This window comes from Schistocerca nitens, chromosome 4 (assembly GCF_023898315.1).
Source record: "Schistocerca nitens isolate TAMUIC-IGC-003100 chromosome 4, iqSchNite1.1, whole genome shotgun sequence".
NCBI classification, from domain to species: domain Eukaryota; kingdom Metazoa; phylum Arthropoda; class Insecta; order Orthoptera; family Acrididae; genus Schistocerca; species Schistocerca nitens.
In genome coordinates, this window is record NC_064617.1 from 147209592 (window position 1) to 147229559 (window position 19968).

The following is a 19968-nucleotide window of genomic DNA, read 5'->3' on the forward strand; positions in this document are numbered from 1 at the left end:
CCTTCGGGAAGTATACCATACCACGGCTTGGGTCAATGTGTCTGAGCCCCAACCATCCCCCTTCCAAAGATTTAATTGGCATTTTTCTGCAATATGCTCCCTTGTTATCTCATATACTTTATCCAATCTTTCTCTTTTGAGCCAGTACAGTGCAGCTCGTGTCTGATGGTTATGTCAATAGGGTATGTTGCAAGTACAATGCATAGGGCTTCGATGGACGTAGTACCAAATGCCCCTAATGCCCTTAATATTCTGAGCAATACACCTCTTTGTCCACACCTCACAATGTTTTTTTGAGTCATGAGTGACAGTCGATGTGCCCAGGCACTTGCTGCGAAACGCTTTACAGATTCAAAGAGGGCTGTATGATACATTTGCAGTGTCTGCAAAGGCAGTCTCTAGCGAGTTGAGTTCAGCGCAGTGACTTTGTGCATTAATCTTGTTGCTTTTACAGTTATAAGTCTTATGTGCTTGTTGAATGTCAGTCGTTTGTTGAGGTGTGTCCCTAGGTATCCTGTTGTTACTTTCCTCTGTATGCTAGTGGTGTTCAGTCTAATGGTGGGCTTTCTCTGCAAGGCCCCTTTATCATTAAATACACTGTCAAACTTGGCACAATTGTAAGCTCGATATGGCTACAGTCTTTACTTTGAATCAAGCTTTTTGTATACAGTTGTTCATTTCAGCTGAATGTAGTACTCTCTGATTGTTACTGCCATCCTCTTATCATAACTGCCACATTTGAGTGCTGGTCATCAGTTGAGTGAGCTCTGTGGGTGTCATGTTGAATAAACATTCTGTAAATGTCTTAGATTCTCAGTTTTATTTTCTATTGCCAGCAAATATTTCCTTCTTTTTCTAGGATGCTGCTCCAGTCCGATCTAAAGTAAAGCGAAGTTCAACAGGTACCCATACAGGAACAGAAGATAACAGGAAACAGGACAAACCTAAAAAAATTCCTTCATATGATTATGCGGCTTGGGATAAATTTGATGCTGTAAGTTCACTTACCAGTCATTTTATTACAGTTTTAATTTTTTTAATTTTATACTTTGAAAATTGGCTGCTCAGACTGCAACTTGTCAGATCTGATATCTTCTTATTGTGAATTATCAAAGGGCTGGTAGTATTCAGAAGTGAAATTCCAAACAAATATAAGTTTGTTATGTAACAGCCATAATTTCAGTTCCAGACACACACACACACACACACACACACCTACCTTTGCAACTACATTGTACCAGAACTTTCCCTGCCCAATCTATAATTTGGAAATGTTGGTCTTCGTACATCTCATTGTCCGGGCTATTCACCACAGTGTCCCAAATAAGGTTACTGGTCAAAATATGAGTCACCCCATTAAAAGTGCACACTGGCCACTTTGTAGTGATCCAGAGGGTGTAAAACTGACACCAGGCGAACATGTGACACTGTACCAGTGACATAAGTCATGGCATCGAAGTGGTGTGTAGGTCAGTCGATCATGCAAAATCAGTGCTGTAAGTTAGACTGATGTGGATAGCTTATAGAAGTGCAGAAAGCAGCTGTCAGATTTGGACATGCCCACGACCCCATGGTGGATGAAGGTGACCAATTTTTTTGGAGTGTTGACGCAGTTTGTACGATGTGTCTACAATGAATGGTGTACCATTTGCAGCCACGACCTAAGAACAGTTGTTGTAAAAAGATTCCAACCAACATGGGCCAGATAGTAGTGTCAAGCATTGTTAATGACTGACAGTTTTGAACCAGACAGGAATTGCTGCTGTGACTCAATGTAGGTCTATCTAAACCAGTGAATACTGCAAAAGGAACAACGTGTGATGGACACTTGGAATCGTGTACCTCACAAAAGGCCATTAGTCACAGAAGCCCAAAAAGCTGCAAACGAGGGAACCAGACAGTAACTGACAGAAAGCTTTCAGTGTGGTCCGACACATTAGGATTTTACCTCTTTTTCAAATGATGCAAGGTGCAGAGTCCACCAACAGCACAGTGAAGTATTTAACCCTCAATGCATGGATGATAAGTCAGGCCAAGATGCTTCTGTGATGATTAAGGGGTAATTTTTGGACATGACTTGGGACCACTTATTAACATCTACATCTACATGGTTACTCTGCAATTCACACTTAAGTGCCTGGCAGAGGGTTCATCGAACCATTTTCATACTACTTCTCTACCATTCCACTCTTGAATGGTGAGTGGGAAAAAGGAACACCTAAATCTTTCCATTCGAGCTCTGATTTCTCTTATTTTATTATGATGATCATTTCTCCCTACATAGGTGAGTGTCAACAAAATATTTTTGCGTTCGGAAGAGAAAGTTGGTTATTGAAATTTCGTAAATAGACATCGCTGCAAAGAAAACAGTCTTTGTTTCAGTGACTGCCACCCCAACTTGCATATCATATCAGTGACACTCTCACCCCTATTGCACGATGGCACGAAATGAACTGCCTTTCTTTGCACTTTTTCGATATCCTCCGTCAATCCTACCTGGTAAGGATCCCACACCATGCAGCAATATTTCAGCAGAGGACGGACAAGTGTTATGTAGGAGGTCTCTTTAGTGAGTTTGTCACATCTTCTAAGTGTTCTGCCAACAAAGCGCATTCTTTGTTTTGCCTTTCCCACAATATTATCTATGTGGTGTTTCCAATTTAAGTTGCTCATAATTGTAATTCCTTGGTATTTAGTTGAATTGACAGCCCTTAGATTTGTGTGATTTATCGTATACCCAAAATTTATTGGATTTATTGTAGTATCCACGCGGATGACCGCGCACTTTTCTTTGTTTAGTGCCAATTGCCACTTTTCGCACCATACAGAAATTCTCTCTAGATCATTTTGTAATTGGAATTGATAGTCTGATGATTTTACTGGATGGTAAATTATAGTGTCATATGCAAACAATCTAAGGGGGTGCTCAGATTATCACCTAGATCATTGACGTAAATCAGGAACAGCAGAGGGCCTATGACACTACCTTGCGGAACGCCAGATATCACTTCTGTTCTACTCGATGGTTTACCGTCTATCACTACGAACTGTGACCTCTCTGAGAGTAAATCACGAATCCAGTCACACAACTGAGACGATAATCCATATGCACGCAGTTTGATTAATAGTCACTTGTGAGGAACGGTATCAAAAGCCTTCTGGAAATCTAGGAATATGGAATCGATCTGAGATTCCTTGTGACAGCGCTCATTACTTCATGGGAATAAAGAGCTAGCTGTGTTGCACAAGAACGATATTTACTGAATCCGCGTTGGTTATGTATCAATAAGTCATTTTCTTCAAGGTGATTGATAATGTTAGATTACAGTATATGCTCCAAAATCTTACTGCAAATTGAGGTCAATGATATGGGACTGGAATTCAATGGGTTACTCCTATTTCCTTTCATGAATATTGGTGTGACCTGTGCTACTTTCCAGTCTTTAGGAACAGGCCTTTCGTCAAATAAGCGGTTGTATATTATTGCTAAGAAAGGCTCTATTGTGTCTGCATACTCTAAAAGAAACCTGATTGGTATACCATCTGGACCGGAAGACTTGCCTTTAAGTGATTTGAGTTGTTTCACAACACCTAAGATACCTAGATACCTACTTTTATGTCACTCATGCTAACAGCTGTTCTGGTTTCGATTTTTGGAATATTTACTTCATCTTCTTTCGTAAAGGAATTACGGAAAACTGTATTTAGTAACTCCGCTTTAGTGGCACCATCATTGGTAACATTTCTATCGCTATCGTGCAGTGACGGTATTGACTTCATGTATGAGACAGGGGAAATACCCTCAGACTTCAAGAAGAACATAATAATTCCAATCCCAAAGAAAGCACATGTTGACAGATGTGAAAATTACTGAACTATCAGTTTAATAAGTCACGGCTGCAAAAAACTTATGTGAATTCTTTACTGATGAATGGAGAAACTGGTATAGACCAACCTCAGGGAAGATCAGTTTGGATTACGTAGAAATATTGGAACACGTGAGGCAATACTGACCCTATAACTTATCTTAGAAGCTAGATTAAGGAAAGGCAAACCTATGTTTCTAACATTTGTAGATTTAGAGAAAGCTTTTGACAGTGTTGACTGGAATACTCTCTTTCAAAATCTGAAGGTGGCAGGGGTAAAATACAGGGAGTGAAAGGCTATTTACAATTTGTACAGAAACCAGATGGCAGTTATAAGAGTCGAAGGGTATGAAAGGGAAGCAGTGGTTGGGAAGGGAGTGAGACAGGGTTGTAACCTCTCCCTGATGTTATTCAATCTGTATATTGAGCAAGCAGTAAAGGAAACAAAAGAAAAATTCAGAGTAGGAATTAAAATCCATGGAGAAGAAACAAAAACATTGAGGTTCACCGATGACATTGTAATTCTGTCAGAGACAGCAAAGGATTTGGAAGAGCAGTTGAACGGAATGGACAGTGTCTTGAAAGGAGGATATAAGATGAACATCAACAGAAGCAAGAAGAGGATAATGGAATGCAGTTGAATGAAATCGGGGGATGCTTAGGGTATTAGATAAGGAAATGAGACGCTTAAAGTAGTAAATGAGTTTTGCTGTTTGGGGAGCAAAATAACTGATGATTGACAAAGTACAGAGGATATAAACTGTAGACTGGCAGTGGCAAGGAAAGCGTTTCTGAAGAAGAGAAATTTGTTAACATCGAGTATAGATTTAAGTGTCAGGTAATCATTTCTGAAAGTATTTGTATGGAGTGTAGCCATGTATGGAAGTGAAACATGGACGATAAATAGTTTGGACAAGAAGAGAATAGAAGCTTTCAAAATGTGGTGCTACAGAAGAATGCTGAAGATTAGATGGGTAGATCACATAACTAATGAAGAGGTATTGAATAGGATTGGGGAGAAGAGGAGTTTGTGGCACAACTTGACTAAAAGAAGGGATCGGTTGGTAGGACACGTTCTGAGGCATCAAGGGATCACCAATTTAGTATTGGAGGACAGCGTGGAGGGTAAAAATCGTAGAGGGAGACCAAGAGATGAATACACTAAGCAGATTCAGAAGGATGTCGGCTGCAGTAGGTACTGGGAGATGAAGAAGCTTGCACAGGATAGAGTAGCATGGAGAGCTGCATCAAACCAGTCTCAGGACTGAAGATCACAACATCACCAATGCAGTTCACCTTGTATCCAATCAGGTACTGTGTTCTCAATTGGAAACACTGTGTGAGGAGTTTTTGGACTTGTTTTTGGAAGGTATGTGGTCTGCTACAAATTTTCCTGCTCTTATTCATTTCAAATCCATGGCTCGGCCTAGTTTTTGCTGTGCGCACCCTATTCCTGTTGCCCTGAAAGATCAGGTGAAAGTAGAATTGCACAGATGTCCATCTCTTGGGGTGATGCATCCTGTTACGGCTAGAGAATTGTTTTCTCCACTAGTTGTAGTTTGGAAGCCATCAGTGATTTCAGTACTACTGCCAATGCACTGTCATTTGTAGATAGTTAACCTCTTCCATGCCAGAAGGAACAGTTGGTGAAAATATCAAGTGGCCAGTACTTTCCAAAATTGATTTGTCTGAAGTGCATTTGCAGGGTCCTGTGAAGGAAGAGTCTCGGTTTTGAATATTCCTTTTGGTCTCTCTTAATATTTGCACCTTCCTCTTGGTGTGGCTAGTGCCCCTGCTATTTTACAATGATTTAGAGAAATTGACTATGCCTGTCTTGGGTTGCTTTAATTATGTGGATAGTATGGTTGTCAAGGACTCCTCCACAGCCAATCAGTTGAGGTCTCACATGATGGATTTTGTCCTTTTCTAGACCATACCTCCCCTCATCTAAAAAGGAGCTTCGACCCTTGTTAGGGAGGGTCGCATACTACCAAAAATTCCTGCCTGTTGCAGCCACATTGGTCCATCCATTGCATTCCTTGTGTAGCTACATTCTTTCCAGACCAGCTCATAGTTTTGGTGACTAATGCCCCACATTACAGCCCCAACACAGTCCTAGTGCATTGATACACTAACAGCTCTCAGTGACCTTGTGCTTCGCCTCTGAATCTCTTGTTCCGGCCCAGCAGCATTACTCTTGGGTAGAAAAAGAAGCGCTTGTCATAGTCTATGCTCTCCAGAAATTTCATGTTTTTTCTTTAGTCTTTCTCTCTCTCTCTCTCTTTCTCACTCTCTCTCTAAGTTTCACCTAATTACTGACCATAAACCTTAGGTTTCCTTGTACCTTCATGGTTCCTTGCCTCGCAAGGCAGCACACCGCCTACATCTAAACATGCCAATGCGGATACGGATACCTTGTCCTGCCTTCCTGTAGGGTCTGATTCTGACTTTGATTGTGGAGAATTGTTTTGCTTCCACCAATTTGATACTGAAATGCAGGACGTGGTGGAGGGTTTCCCAATTGCCAGCTCGCACGTAGCAGCTGCCATTGTCGCCGACTCGGTTCTCTGCCAGGTGGTTCAGTTTATTCAACAGGGCTGGCCAGATAAACCACCGGGTCGGGCTTCAGACCCCCTGGGCCTGTATTTTTCCTTAAGGTATCACCTGTGTGTTTTTAACGATGTTTTGCTGTTGTCTGTGGAAGAGTACTCATTCCTGCCATGTGATGGCACGAGGTTCTACACCTCCTCCATCAGGCCGTATGGAAGTTTGGCACACTTAGCTGGTAGCTAGGAAACATTGATGGCAAAATGTCGTTTTTATAGCGGCTTTGGGGCAATGTATCTGGCAATAGACAGCTTCCATGGTCTCTCTGTCTCCCCGTTCCACTCCATGCCAGCCATGTGAACGCATTCATGTAGACTTTGTGGTCCCTTCTTGAGTTCCCATTGGCTCTTCGTTGTGGATGCATTTTCCTGGTTTTCTTACATTCTCTGGTGTGCATCGATGTCGGCTGAGGTCACAATTAGTACACTTTTGAGGGCTTTTTTTGTATTAAGGAGTTACCTTGTACCTTACTTACTGATAATGGGGCCCCTATTTGTTTCTCACACCTTTCAATTGTTTTGTTCCTGTCACTGCATTCGTAATTTCAGTGCTCCACCAGTTCACCCTCAACTAAATGGTGAGGCAGAACGGCTAGTATGTATGTGCGAGTCTCAAATAAAAAAGTTTGTGGATATGTCGCTAGGAGGACGCCCTTCTCAGTTTTCTGAGCACCTGCCATTTCACGCCTATGAGAGAGCTGAGACCAGCTGAATTGCTTCACAGTCGGCAACCACGCACACTCCTTCACCTCCCGCAGCCTGCACCGCACCTGCCGCAGTTGAATTCGTCTGCCCGCTTCATGTTGAGATTGCTAGTGTGGGCACGAGGGTTTGGTCGCTGGCCCAAGTGGATACCAGCCACTGTTTTCCACTGCCAGGGATGCCGTCTTTGTGTCATCCATACAGCCAGCAGGCTATAGGCATTCTGCTTTAATCAGCTACACCTCCACTTGCCGCTAGAAGCTACAGGTTCATATGTGCAGCCCCCAGTGCCACTGACGCCCTGTTGCCCTCCACTTTGAGCCTGTCATCACTTGCTGTGGAGGTGCTCCCATTCCATTGGCTGCCTCCTCCAGCTTTCTGGTGCTGGATGCAGGTCTCTCTAGCCTGAATCTGTTGCCACATCCTGATGTTCCATTCGGACCATGTCCACTGGACCCCTCATCGCCACCGCGTCGGCCAATTGTCGCTGATGGGTCCAGCCCCATCTCCTCTGCACTGGAACCTACTTGCTGATGACGATGCAGATATGGTGATGCTCCTTCCTCCCTGGTGCTGTCATCAGGTGCTGCGTGGGCTCACCACCCTCGTGTGTGCCCACATCTCCGTGCATTCCAGCCCTACGCTTTGGTGCCCGCCCAGCACATCGTCCCAGCCCCTCCATAGGGACTGGATGATGCCCCTCTGGATCCAATGGATATCTCTCTCGTCAGGCCACTGGCATCTCCTCCTTTGCCTGGGCAACCTCTTCACATGAGAGAGATATGTGCTGCAACCTGCTACTTTTGCATGTGAGTGAGAGCGCACCAAGGATTAGTGTTGCCGCACATATGTATTAGAATCAACTGCCAACTGTGTTAGCACGAGCCATTAACTAGAGGCTGCCTGTAGAAATCATGCACATGGCACAGTCTCTGCCGCGCTACCTACTGGTGACTCGCACATATATAATATACACACGGAGCAGTGCTGACTCACGCTCACTGTGTTTTTAGTTTGTACCACTGACAGTAGCTGCTCTGTGTATCACTTACATTGTGACTTCTGTATGATTATTTTGTCTTGTTAAATGTTGAGTCACGAGAGGCTTATTTCCATTATTGTTTAGAGGTTTATGAATAAAGCCATATTTGTGTTACTTGGATAGGTTTCGCATATTACTTGGTTACTACGGTAATGAGTATTGTATGAATCAGCTTTAAACAGCATTAGTTCACATTGTATGGTTTGCAGAAGTATGATTTATTTCTTCCTCTTCTTCTTCTTCTTCTTCTTCTTATTATTATTATTATTATTATCATCATTTTATATTTGTTATTTTTTTAGCTGTAATAATTATCTTTTGTCAGCTTGCTTCCCATACTTCTGTTTTGAAATATTTATGTAATAGTATTGCATGCTAACAAATACACACACACACACGTTCTTCCTTACTCATATATCAGCTAGAAAGATGGGGAAATTTAGTATTGTTGAAAAGAGCTCCAAGAATTGAACATTTTTTGTCTGAAATGTTACGTCCATGATAAAAGCATATAATGCAAGATGCAAAAAAGAACTACATTTACGTCTACATCTACATACATACTTCATAAGGCAGTGTATGATGCATGACAGATAGTAACTTGTAATACTGCAAGTCATTCATCTACATCTATTTCCACCGAGCGAGGTGGCGCAGTGGTTAGCACACTGGACTCGCATTCGGGAGGATGACGGTTCAATCCCGTCTCCGGCCATCCTGATTTAGGTTTTCCGTGATTTCCCTAAATCGTTTCAGGCAAATGCCGGGATGGTTCCTTTGAAAGGGTACGGCCGATTTCCTTCCCAATCCTTCCCTAACCCGAGCTTGCGCTCCGTCTCTAATGACCTCGTTGTCGACGGGACGTTAAACACTAACAACCACCACCTACATCTATTTCTGCATACATACTCCGGAAGCCACATATAGTGCGTGGCAGAGGGACCTTGGACTGCTACTGGTTATTTCCCTTTCTGCTCCACTCTCAAATAGAGCAAAGGAAAAAAGACGTGACAATACACGTATCATTACCACCTTATATAAACTGTTGCATTTCATTAATATAAATTCATTATTTTTTGTATTACAAGGATTAGCCATGCATAGATGGATAACAATACATAGAAGGCAGTGAGGTGTCAAAGCTAGCATGGCACGCTTCTGCCATCTAGTGACAATAGTGATAAACTGAGCTCACTTAGCACTGTACAACACTGTCACCAGACAGATAAATGATCAATCTTAACTTGTAAATATATTTTTGAACATTACTGTTTAAATAGTGTTATGTGTATGGTTATATGTAGTTTGTAAAACAGCATTTTTCATTGTAATTGTCATGGACATTATGTAAATACAAATGTACAAGTCATGTCTTTATTCTTAAGACATAATCAGTAGGGACTTCCCCATGGAAGGGTTTTGGCGGCAAAATTTACTGCCTTTTTGCTCACTAGAACATTCTCTAAGTAAAGTGGAAGACAGACTCAAGTTACGTGTGAAATGGTGAACACGTACATTACGTTGTGGTGCCAAAATTGGACATAATTGTTATAAAAGCATCGGATGGACGAGATAAAGTTGCTACTATTAATTCTGTAGTGTTTTGATCCGAAGAAGAAGATGTGGCTATCCATTTTGTGGACCAGTTTGAAGTTGTTGTGGCATGCATTACATTTCAGCAAGATCCATTGTGCTGGCCAGGTATGACGATGGAAAGTATTATGACATCCTAGCGATAATTAAAGGCTGAAAATTCATCACACTGTCACAATTCTTGTTAGGGGCTATAAGCAGTGCTTACCACCTGTCCTTTCTATTTTTGTGAAGATATTTGAGCTGTTTATAAATATGATATGTTCTAAATTTCTATTACTGGCAAATTGAGTGACACATCATAGAGTTGCCAAATAATCTTTACCAACTATTTTACTATAAAAATTGCTACAAATTGGAAGCAGTGGTGCAGAAGAAGACACCAAAAGGTACTGTGCAGTTTCACTTACCTACAACAGAAAAACACTGTGGTGGCACTGCAGTGTACACGATTTCATAAATTTATTTGCATGTAATGAAAGTAACTTCCAGTTTGATAAAGTGCAGGATACGGTGTTTTTTGTTTAAGGATAGTGTAATCACAACATTGCAACCTTGTTCTGACATAAAGTGCAATGGTTTAGTAATAATTACAAAGCACATTTCTATACAGGATGATCAGGTACTGTAAAACATAATGAAAATAATGATGCCTAGGTACACTACTAATAAAAGCACCACCACAGTAGTTAAGCATCTCAATGCTTAGCAGTTTATTTTCACTGAATACTTCACAATACATTTATTTATAAATGTATCATGTATACAATAGAGGTGTTTTTGTGCAGATGAAAGTATTCGTTTTCCCACCAATTAATTCAGTACATGTATAGTGTCGATGTTAGTCATTTGCGGTGTAACATTGTTATCACAAAATGTTGTGCATTAATATTTGTGCCCTCCTTTTCAGTGTTTTTAATAACATTACTTTGTTGGTTCCTTTAATCATAATTCTATTTGTGTGGTAAGATACAAGCTCTGCATACTAGAGAGAGATCAGTAAAATTATTGCTGATTACTTACTACACACGAGTGTCCGCCCACAAATATTTGAGTGCTGTCGCCAGTCAGGGACAATTATAGGTGAATACGTATCCCTATTAGGATAAACTGGGTGGGGCATTGCAAACTGTCTACATGCCTCTGCACAAGCCCTAATTTCTCTAATCTTGTCTTCAAGGTTCTTACATGAAATGTGCATTGGTGGCAGCACAATCATCCTGCTGTCAGCTGCAAACACTGGATCTCTAATTCTTTTTAAGGAATTACCATTTGAGTTCAGGAAGCATCTCTGTAATACTCGTGTGCTGAACGAACCTGCCAGTAACATACCTAGCAGAAGGGGATCTCAAACACTTGAGCAGTACTCAAGAATGGGTCGCACTAGTGATGTCTGTGCCGTCTCTTTTTAGATGAGCTATACTTTCCTAAAATCCTCCCAATAAACTGAAGTCTGTCAAGTCACCTTCCCTAGTGTCATCCTAGCATGCTCATTGTACTTAGTCGCTTTATGCTTAGCTAATTAACTGACATGACTGTGTTGAGCAGCACATCATTAGTACTGTAATTGAGCATTACAGAATTGTTTTTCTTATTCATCCCCATTAACTTACATTGTTTTACACTTACAACAAGCTGCCATTCATCACACCAAATAGATATTCTGTCTGTCATCCTGTATCGTTCTACATTTACTCAATGATGGTACATTACTGTATACTACTTCGCCATCAGCAAACAGTCACAAATTGCTGCTCTCCCGGTCCATCAGATGATTGATGTATATAGAGACAAGAGCATTCCTATCAAATTTCTCTGGGGCGCTCCTGACAATTCTTTTGTCTCTGGGAATAATCGCCATCAAGGACATTGTACTGCATTCTGTTACGTGAAAAATTTTCTGGCCACTGCATATCTGGGAACCTTTTCCGTGTCTTCAGACTTGCATGAACAGCATGCAGTGTGGCACCATGGCAAACTCATTCTGGAAATCTCGAAATATGGATCTGCGTGATTTCCTTTTTTGTCCCACTGCAGATGGAGCAAGGAAAAAATTAGTAGCTTTATGCGTCTGTATGTGCACTGGCCTCTCTTATTTTGCCTTCACAGTCCTGATACAAGATGCTTGTTGCTGGCAGTATTATTTTTCTGCAGTCTGTCACAAATGCTGGATCTCTAAATGTTCTCATTAGCTCAAATTACTTATGGAAGCGCAGTCACATGGTTTCGACAATCAGCATGGTAGATGTCAAAGATGTCACATGGCAGCACTTATGTAAGGTATTTAAACATTCTATATGCTGGGAGAAACACAAGTTTCACTTTCTCAATTGTGTTTTACAGAAAGAACATCTTTTTCCCACCTGGGATTCCCATATATGTTCATGGAGCATTTAAATAATACTCGCCTGTTGGTCGAACATAGCGATAACAAATCTAGCAGCAAGCCTGTGAGTTGTTTCAATCTCTTTCTTTAATCTGACTTGGTGGGGATCCCAAACACCCCAGCAGTACTCCAGAATGGGTCACACAAGTGTTCTGTGCATGGTCTTCTATATATAGGTGAGCTACACTACTGGCCATTAAAATTGCTACACCAAGAAGAAATGCAGATAAACGGGTATTCATTGGACAAATATATTATATTAGAATTGACATGTGATCGCATTTTCACGCAATTTGGTGGCATAGATACTGAGAAATCAGTACCCAGAACAACCACCTCTGGCCGTAATAACGGCCTTAATACGCCTGGGGATTGAGTCAAACAGAGCTTGGATGGCGTGTACAGGTACAGCTGCCCATGCAGCTTCAACACGATACCACAGTTCATCAAGAGTAGTGACTGGCGTATCGTGACGAGCCAGTTGCTTGGCCACCATTGACCAGACGTTTCAATTGGTGAGAGATCTGGAGAATGTGCTGGCCAGGGCAGCAGTTGAACATTTTCTGTATCCAGAAAGGCCCGTACAGGACCTGAAACGTCCGGTCGTGCATTATCCTGCTGAAATGTAGGGTTTCGCAGGGATCAAATTAAGGGTAGAGCCACGGGTCGTAACACATCTGAAATGTAACGTCCACTGTTCAAAGTGCCATCAATGCGAACAAGAGGTGACCGAGACGTGTAACCAATGGCACCCCATACAATCACGCCGGGTGATACGCCAGTATGGCGATGACGAATACACGCTTCCAATGTGCGTTCACCGCAATGTCGCCAAACACGGATGCGACCATCATGATGCTGTAAACAGAACCTGGATGCATCCGAAAACATGACTTTTGCAATTCCTGCACCCAGGTTCGTCGTTGAGTACACCAACGCAGGCGCTCCTGTCTGTGATGCAGTGTCAAGGGTAACCGCAGCCATGGTCTCCGAGCTGATAGTCCATGCTGCTGCAAACGTCGTCGAACTGTTCGTGCAGATGGTTGTAGTCTTGCAAACATCCCCATCTGTTGATTCAGGGATAGAGACGTGGCTGCATGATGCGTTACAGCCATGCGGATAAAATGCCTGTCATCTCGACTGCTAGTGATACGAGGCCATTGGGATCCAGCACGGCGTTCCGTATTACCCTCCTGAACCCACCGATTCCATATTCTGCTAACATTCATTGCATCTCGACTAACGCAAGCAGCAATGTCGCGATACGATAAACCGCAATCGCGATAGGCTACAATCCGACCTCTATCACAGTAGGAAACGTGATGGTACGCATTTCTCCTCCTTACACGAGGCATCACAACAACATTTTGCCACGCAACGCCGGTCAACTGCTGTTTTTGTATGAGAAATCGGTTGGAAATTTTCCTCATGTCGGCACGTTGTAGGTGTCGCCACTGGCGCCAACTTTGTGTGAATGCTCTGAAAAGCTAATCATTTGCATATCACAGCATCTTCTTCCTGTCGGTTAAATTTCGCGTCTGTAGCACGTCATCTTCGTGATGTAGCAGTTTTAATGGCCAGTAGTGTACACTTGGAATTCTCCCAGTAAACTAAAGTCAACCATTCACCTTCTCTACAACTTACCTTACACGTTTGTTCCATTTTGTGTCACATTGCAGTGTTATGTGTCGATGTTTAATCGACGTGACTGACTCAAGCAGCATCTTGTATCCTCTAACCGTCACTCAGTGATGAAATTTTCCCTCGCACCACACCATCATCAGCAAGCAGTCAGGTTGCTGCTCACCCTTTCCATCAGATCATTTACGTAGAAAGAGAACAAGATCTGTCCTATCACATTTCCATGGGGTACTCTAGGCAATATCTTTGTTTCTGATGAGCACTCGCCATCCGAGGCAGTGTAATGGTTTCTATTGCTTAAAATCTTTGTGAGCCACTCACATATTTGAGAACATATTGTATATTCTAGGAACCTTTGTGAACCATCTGCAGTGTAGCAGTATGTCAAAAGCTTTCCAGTAAACTAGGAATATGCTTGTTGCTTTTCATCCAGGTTTGCAGTGTACGAGGGCTGTTCAAAAAGTAAGGGAACTTTGCAAATGGTGTGGGCAGCATGCATTCAATTATTGATCTCTTCTTTAAAAAAAAAAAAAAAAAAAAAAATATTGGTACACATGTGCCGAACGTATGTTCTTAGTTTCAACACTACAGCAAACTTCATTTGTTTTTGACAAATAGAAAGGTTAGACATGTTTTAGTGTGTTAGGTGATTTTAGATTATTATAAAAAATGAAGCAAAGAATTTGGATCCAGTTTTGTGTGAAAAATGGAATCAAGTGCTCTAAAACACTTGAAATGTTGACAGTGGCATATGGTGAGTCTGCTCTAGGTACAAAAAAAAAAGTTTGCAAGTGTTCCAAGCTCTTCCAAGATGGCTGAGAAGATGCCAATGATGAATCTCGCTCTGGAACCCCCAAGCACATCAACAACATGTGATAACGTTGAAGCTGTGAAGATAATTGTTTTGGAAAATTATCAGATTACCATAAGACAAGTTGCTGAGGATGTTCAGGGTTGCCACAGGTTCTAGAAATCAGGGAATGTCAGGGAATTTCAAACATGTCAGAGAAAACAGGGAAATTTGAAGAAAACACTGGAAAAATCTCATTTTTGTCTCAGTAGATGAAATGGTTTGTTTACTGAGGTATCGTGCATCGTTGCTGGCTGGAAGCAGCTGGTTGCTTCTGTACTCCCTCATTCCTGCTGCTTCTCCCCTTCCTACCACTCCCCTCAGCTTGCAGTCAATTCTTGCCACTAGCCTAGAAGCTGCTGACGAGAGGCACAGGGATGTGAGGAGTGGTTTGTTTAAATCTGATTCTCAGAGACAGTAGACGCAGTGGCCGGAGACAGCTGACGCGTGTGCATGAGTCGTGTCTGAGTGATTGTGTGAATGTGTGTGTGCTCTCATTTTCTGATAAAAGCTATGGTTGAAAATTTAGTTGTGAGAGTGTAAGTGGCTTTTCCACGTGTCTGTCTGCAGCTCAGTAATCGTCTTTACAATGAGTTACTACCTATCTTCATTATTATTGATTCTCAGAGTATTTGAACAAGTGATCTGTTGCATGGATTGATCACTGCGGTCTCATTTCATCAACATGCTGTCTGTGGCTCTTGAATAGCTGGCCACACGAGTGGATTTCCACAACGGGCCAAAACCAGAGGCTGTTTCTGCGGGTCTCTGTAATCGATCGAGCCTGCCGATCTGAAGCCATTGAGTTCCCAGTAATGTGCGGGCCCTGCCCGTTGGATCTAGTCTCATCGATCTGCCCGCAGGCTGGGTCTGTTTGTGTGTGGCATAATGCAACATATTCTCATGGTTTATCCATGGACCCAGAAATGCAGTGGTCCTCATCAGGCCAGAGGCCATGGGCGATGGATTTCAGGAATTGCAGCTGTCGCATCGCAAGTACATTTTACAGTCTGGCAATTTATGGACATCTTATTTGTTGTAGTGCATTTTGGCACTTCAAAAGTAGTTTATAGGTTGAAAAGTATGGACGATAAGAAAAAGAAAATTGTCAGTCACTGGAAGTTTGTACTCATATATTTCTTGAAAGAAAAATCACACAATACCAGTAAAATAATAGATATAACACAATGGGTAATAACTGACAATAACAAACATAGTAGAACCAATGTGTTATTGGCAGTCACCTACAGTATTGGTTTACACAATTCTTCCCTGCCTTACACATTTCTTTCAAGAGGTCTACTTTTTTCTGAGGTTATTTCTGAAACCAATGAAGGTATTTTAGATCTGTCTTGTGATTCCACGGAAATGCATACTGTTGTCACCAAAAGTGTTTCATTTTATTTGAATAAAATAACCTCAGTGGTCTTAATGAAACACACATACTATTTGGCTTGCTTTCTCCATCTAAAAACAGGTCATTGCAAAAGATGTTGATGTTAGTACTTAAGGTTTTTGTTCACATCAGGAAACATCATCTGCTTGCAAGTTTTTTTAGATATTTCCTCATTCACACTGTTGTTTCTTGTACCGTAGCTGAAAGACAGATTGTTGACTTATGTCGTAACTTACCGTTTAGATTTCAAAATTTGTCAGGGTATTTCCCGGGTTCCTAGAATCATTAAATTTGGCAAGAGACAGTGTTCCACTGTTCAAGCAAAAGGAAAAAAATTGAAAAGTATAAAGTTGTAATTATATCACATGAAAAAAATATTTTGTTTGTTGTTTGTTCTCTGACATGAATGGGTAGACATATCAAGCTAAAATTTAAATAACCATACCAAGGTCTAGGGTCCTTTGGCACTGTAATAAATGTAAGCTTCTGAGTCAATTATGTAAAAGATATGGCCGTTTATATCACATATTTGATACTCACAAACTCACTCATAAAAACCTGTAGGGTACTTTCCGTTGGCCTAGAATCATAAAACTTAGTACAACTAAATGGAACAAATCTGAAAATTGTTAATTTGTAATGACTTCCTGCTTGTCCATCTGTTAAGATGCCATTATCTCAGGAACAGGTAACATATCAAGCTACAATTTATGTCACATGTGTAGGTCTGTGGTTCCTTGGTGGTGTAAAAAAGTTACGCTTCCATTTATGTCACATAATTTGATACACACAAAGTCACTCATTACTACCTATAGGCTTCCTATTGACCTAGAATCATAAAATTTGGTAAGAAGCAGCAGTCCATAGTACCAGTAAAGAAAAAAAATCAGGATCTTGTTTATTTGTAGTTACATAACACAAAAAAAGTACTTGAACAATGTAGGAAAAGATAGATTGCCACTTACTGTAAAGAAGACACGTCAAGCTGCAGACACGCATGATTAAAAGACATGCACACTCGCATATAGGTTTCGGTCACAGCCTTTGTCAGCGAAGACACACACACACACACACACACACACACACACACACACACACACACACAAACTGCTAACTCTAGCATCTCCGGACTGAGATGCCAGTGTCGACGGTTGTGTGTGCATGAGGTGAGCTTGCTTTGTGTGTGTGTGTGTGTGTGTGTGTGTGTGTGTGTGTTGAAAGCTGTAGGCAAAAGCTATATGTGAGTGTCTTTTAATTGTGCCTGTCTCCAACGTGACTTATCTTCTTTACGGTATGTAGCAATCTGTCTTTTATTACAGAGTTTATATTCGTACCTGGAGTTTCCATTGTTTAAAAAAAGTGTTTCTTTTATTTTGTTATCTGACCTGAAAATTAAAGTTAAACGTTCTTGAAATTCTTGGAAATCGTGGAATCAATGTCTTGCCAGTATCAATGTTGATAACAGGCAAAAGTAGTCTAGGTTCTTGTTTCCCAGGATGGATGAATTGTCGATATATATAATGAAGTTTGTATGGAACCCTCGTTGTGCAACTGCCATATGCATCTGACCGATTTTTAACTATTTTTAAGTTGCATTCAACATGAAGGATGCCTGTTTGCATGTCCTCTGTACAGGAGTTTGTGCAGCAGTCATTCTGTACAATCCTCCTACGTGAATGATTTCTTAAACCTTGAAATTTAAAGCTTCAGCTTTTCTTTTGCTGTCTTCTATTGCCACGCCAGACAGGTCAACAGGATTACTGAATAGAAGCCTTCAACACACTTAGCAGTTTTATGTGTGACCAATGGGTGACATATAAACAGTTTAAAGTTCTTTGCTATATACTATGTCCATGTAAGCAATTGATATGGATCACACATCGCTGCTATCATAGTGCTCTCCTAGTACTAGTACTGTGTTAATTCTGTACCAGGTCTTGTATTCCGTGAGGCTGGTAGGAGCGGTGCTTATATTCTCTTCAGCTAGGTTGCGCTCCTGTCATGGTGTGGTCCTAATCATTGCACTATTGGACGACAACGTCTCACCGCCTTCTCTGTTCTTGCATTCGTTGTCTTTGTTCTGGTGCTTGTGGTTATGCCAGAACATTCCACCCCCACCCCCACCCCTCACCAATGAGACATGACCACGCTCATATAGGTAGTGCGACCACGGCGGGGCGGGCAGGAGTGTAGGTGCTTGCCGGACTGGAAGCTGTGGCTGCATGGCGCCTCAAGCTTCCGGCCGTACCCCGCCATCCAGTCTGCACTCAGGCGGAAACCTCCCCCAGAAAACAACCAGAAGGGCATGCATCCACCTCCTGATGCCGTGAACCAGATAAAGGCGGTGACTGCTGCAATGTGGGTGGATCCAGCTGCATCAGTAGGACGAGAGGAGGCGAAGGCTCTGTCTCCATGGGGTCGTCCCGCGGTGTCATGGTGACACCCTCTGGCGGCTGCTGTGTGCTGTGGCTGCGCCGCCCTCTGGACCCATGAATCTGGGAGAAGAGACACTGAAAAATCATCGTTCACATGACAGAGATGAAGTTTGATTTTGATGGTGGCCATCTGCAGCTGAAAGAAGATAAATGCAAGCGCCAAGTCAACGGACTATCTTGCCTCGCCCCCACCATTTGCTGCCGCTAAAAACCCTGTAAAAGACAATATCAAGCAGGGCAAAGCGATACTTGTGGCCTTCCTTCGGTGCCGGATGCTGAGGAAGGTGGAGCAGTGTCCGACAGTGGCGACTGTAAATCAATTCCACAGGCGATGGTCCATCTCGTGGGTGCAAACGATAAAAGGTGAGAAACTTCTGCTGTGCTTGATCCCTAGTGTGTGCAGAGCCAAGTTTGGCCATTTGCTGCTTGAAGGTTCTGACAAGATTTTCCCCTTCGCCGTTTGACTGTGGATGGAATGGTGCACTAGTTAGAAGCTGTATGCCACTGTGTTCACAGAATGTTTCTAATTCATTTGACATGAACCGAGGTCCATTGTCTGAGACTATTACTTCAGATAAACCGTCCAGGCAAAAAATCGATGACAATACCTGAATTGTACTACATGACATTGTCCAGTTCATTGGCGCAGCGAAAGGAAACTTACTGTACGAGCCAACCACAATCAACGAACGAGTGTTCCAGAAAGGTCTCGCAAAGTCTATATGCAGACGTTACCATGGCGATTGCGATTAAGGCCAAGCAAAGAATTTTTGTGGCAGAGCGGACTGATTTTCCGCACAGGCGTGACACTGTGACATCATCTGTTCTATTTGGATGTCCATATCTTGCCAAGTTCAGTGTCAACGTGCTAACTGCGATGTACCAACATTCCCCAAATATCCTTGGTGAAGTAACTGCAACACTTCTTTTTGCAAAGCTGTAGGGATCAACACACGGCTGTCCATTGTCATTTTGAACAAGAAGCACACCTTTCTGTACAGTAAGGCTATGCTGTCGTGCAAAGTGTCGGCGCACTACAGAGTTCTTTATGCTATGCAAGGAACGAGGCCAAGATGTGCGAATGTGTGTTAGCAGAATGTTCATATCTGAATCAACTTCCGTGGCCTGTGCAATCATCTAGTAGTTCAGCGGAAAAGATAGCAATTCAGAATCCTGCGCATCGATGTGACAACAAGAGGCAGCAGCAGCGTCAAAGTCTGTCAGGGCCAATCAGAAGATGTGAAATTGCGTCCGCATTACCATGTTGAGCCATCGGACGATACACAATCTCGTATTACTGGTATTGAGACAACAACAAAACCCATCTTTGCAATTTTGGGGCAGTTCGTACAGGAACCGGTTGTGTCAGATGAAACAAGGACTCCAAAGGCTTTTGATCTGTTACTAAATAGAATTTTCTGCCATACAAATAACGGTTGAATTTGGTGACA

At 42.1% G+C, this 19968-nt stretch overlaps 1 protein-coding gene across 5 annotated transcripts in view; it reads left to right on the plus strand.

The window, feature by feature from the left end:
* Window positions 1-19968, plus strand: part of LOC126251336 (RNA polymerase II-associated protein 3-like) — a 117648-nt gene that overhangs the window by 40723 nt on the left and 56957 nt on the right. For 4 of the 5 annotated variants that reach the window (XM_049951691.1, XM_049951690.1, XM_049951688.1 and 1 more), the window contains one exon: window positions 860-994. The exons of the other annotated variant lie outside the window; for it this stretch is intronic. In XM_049951691.1, coding sequence (XP_049807648.1) covers window positions 860-994 — 135 coding nt within the window. The remainder of the gene's footprint in view (window positions 1-859; window positions 995-19968) is intronic. 5 annotated transcript variants of the gene reach the window in all.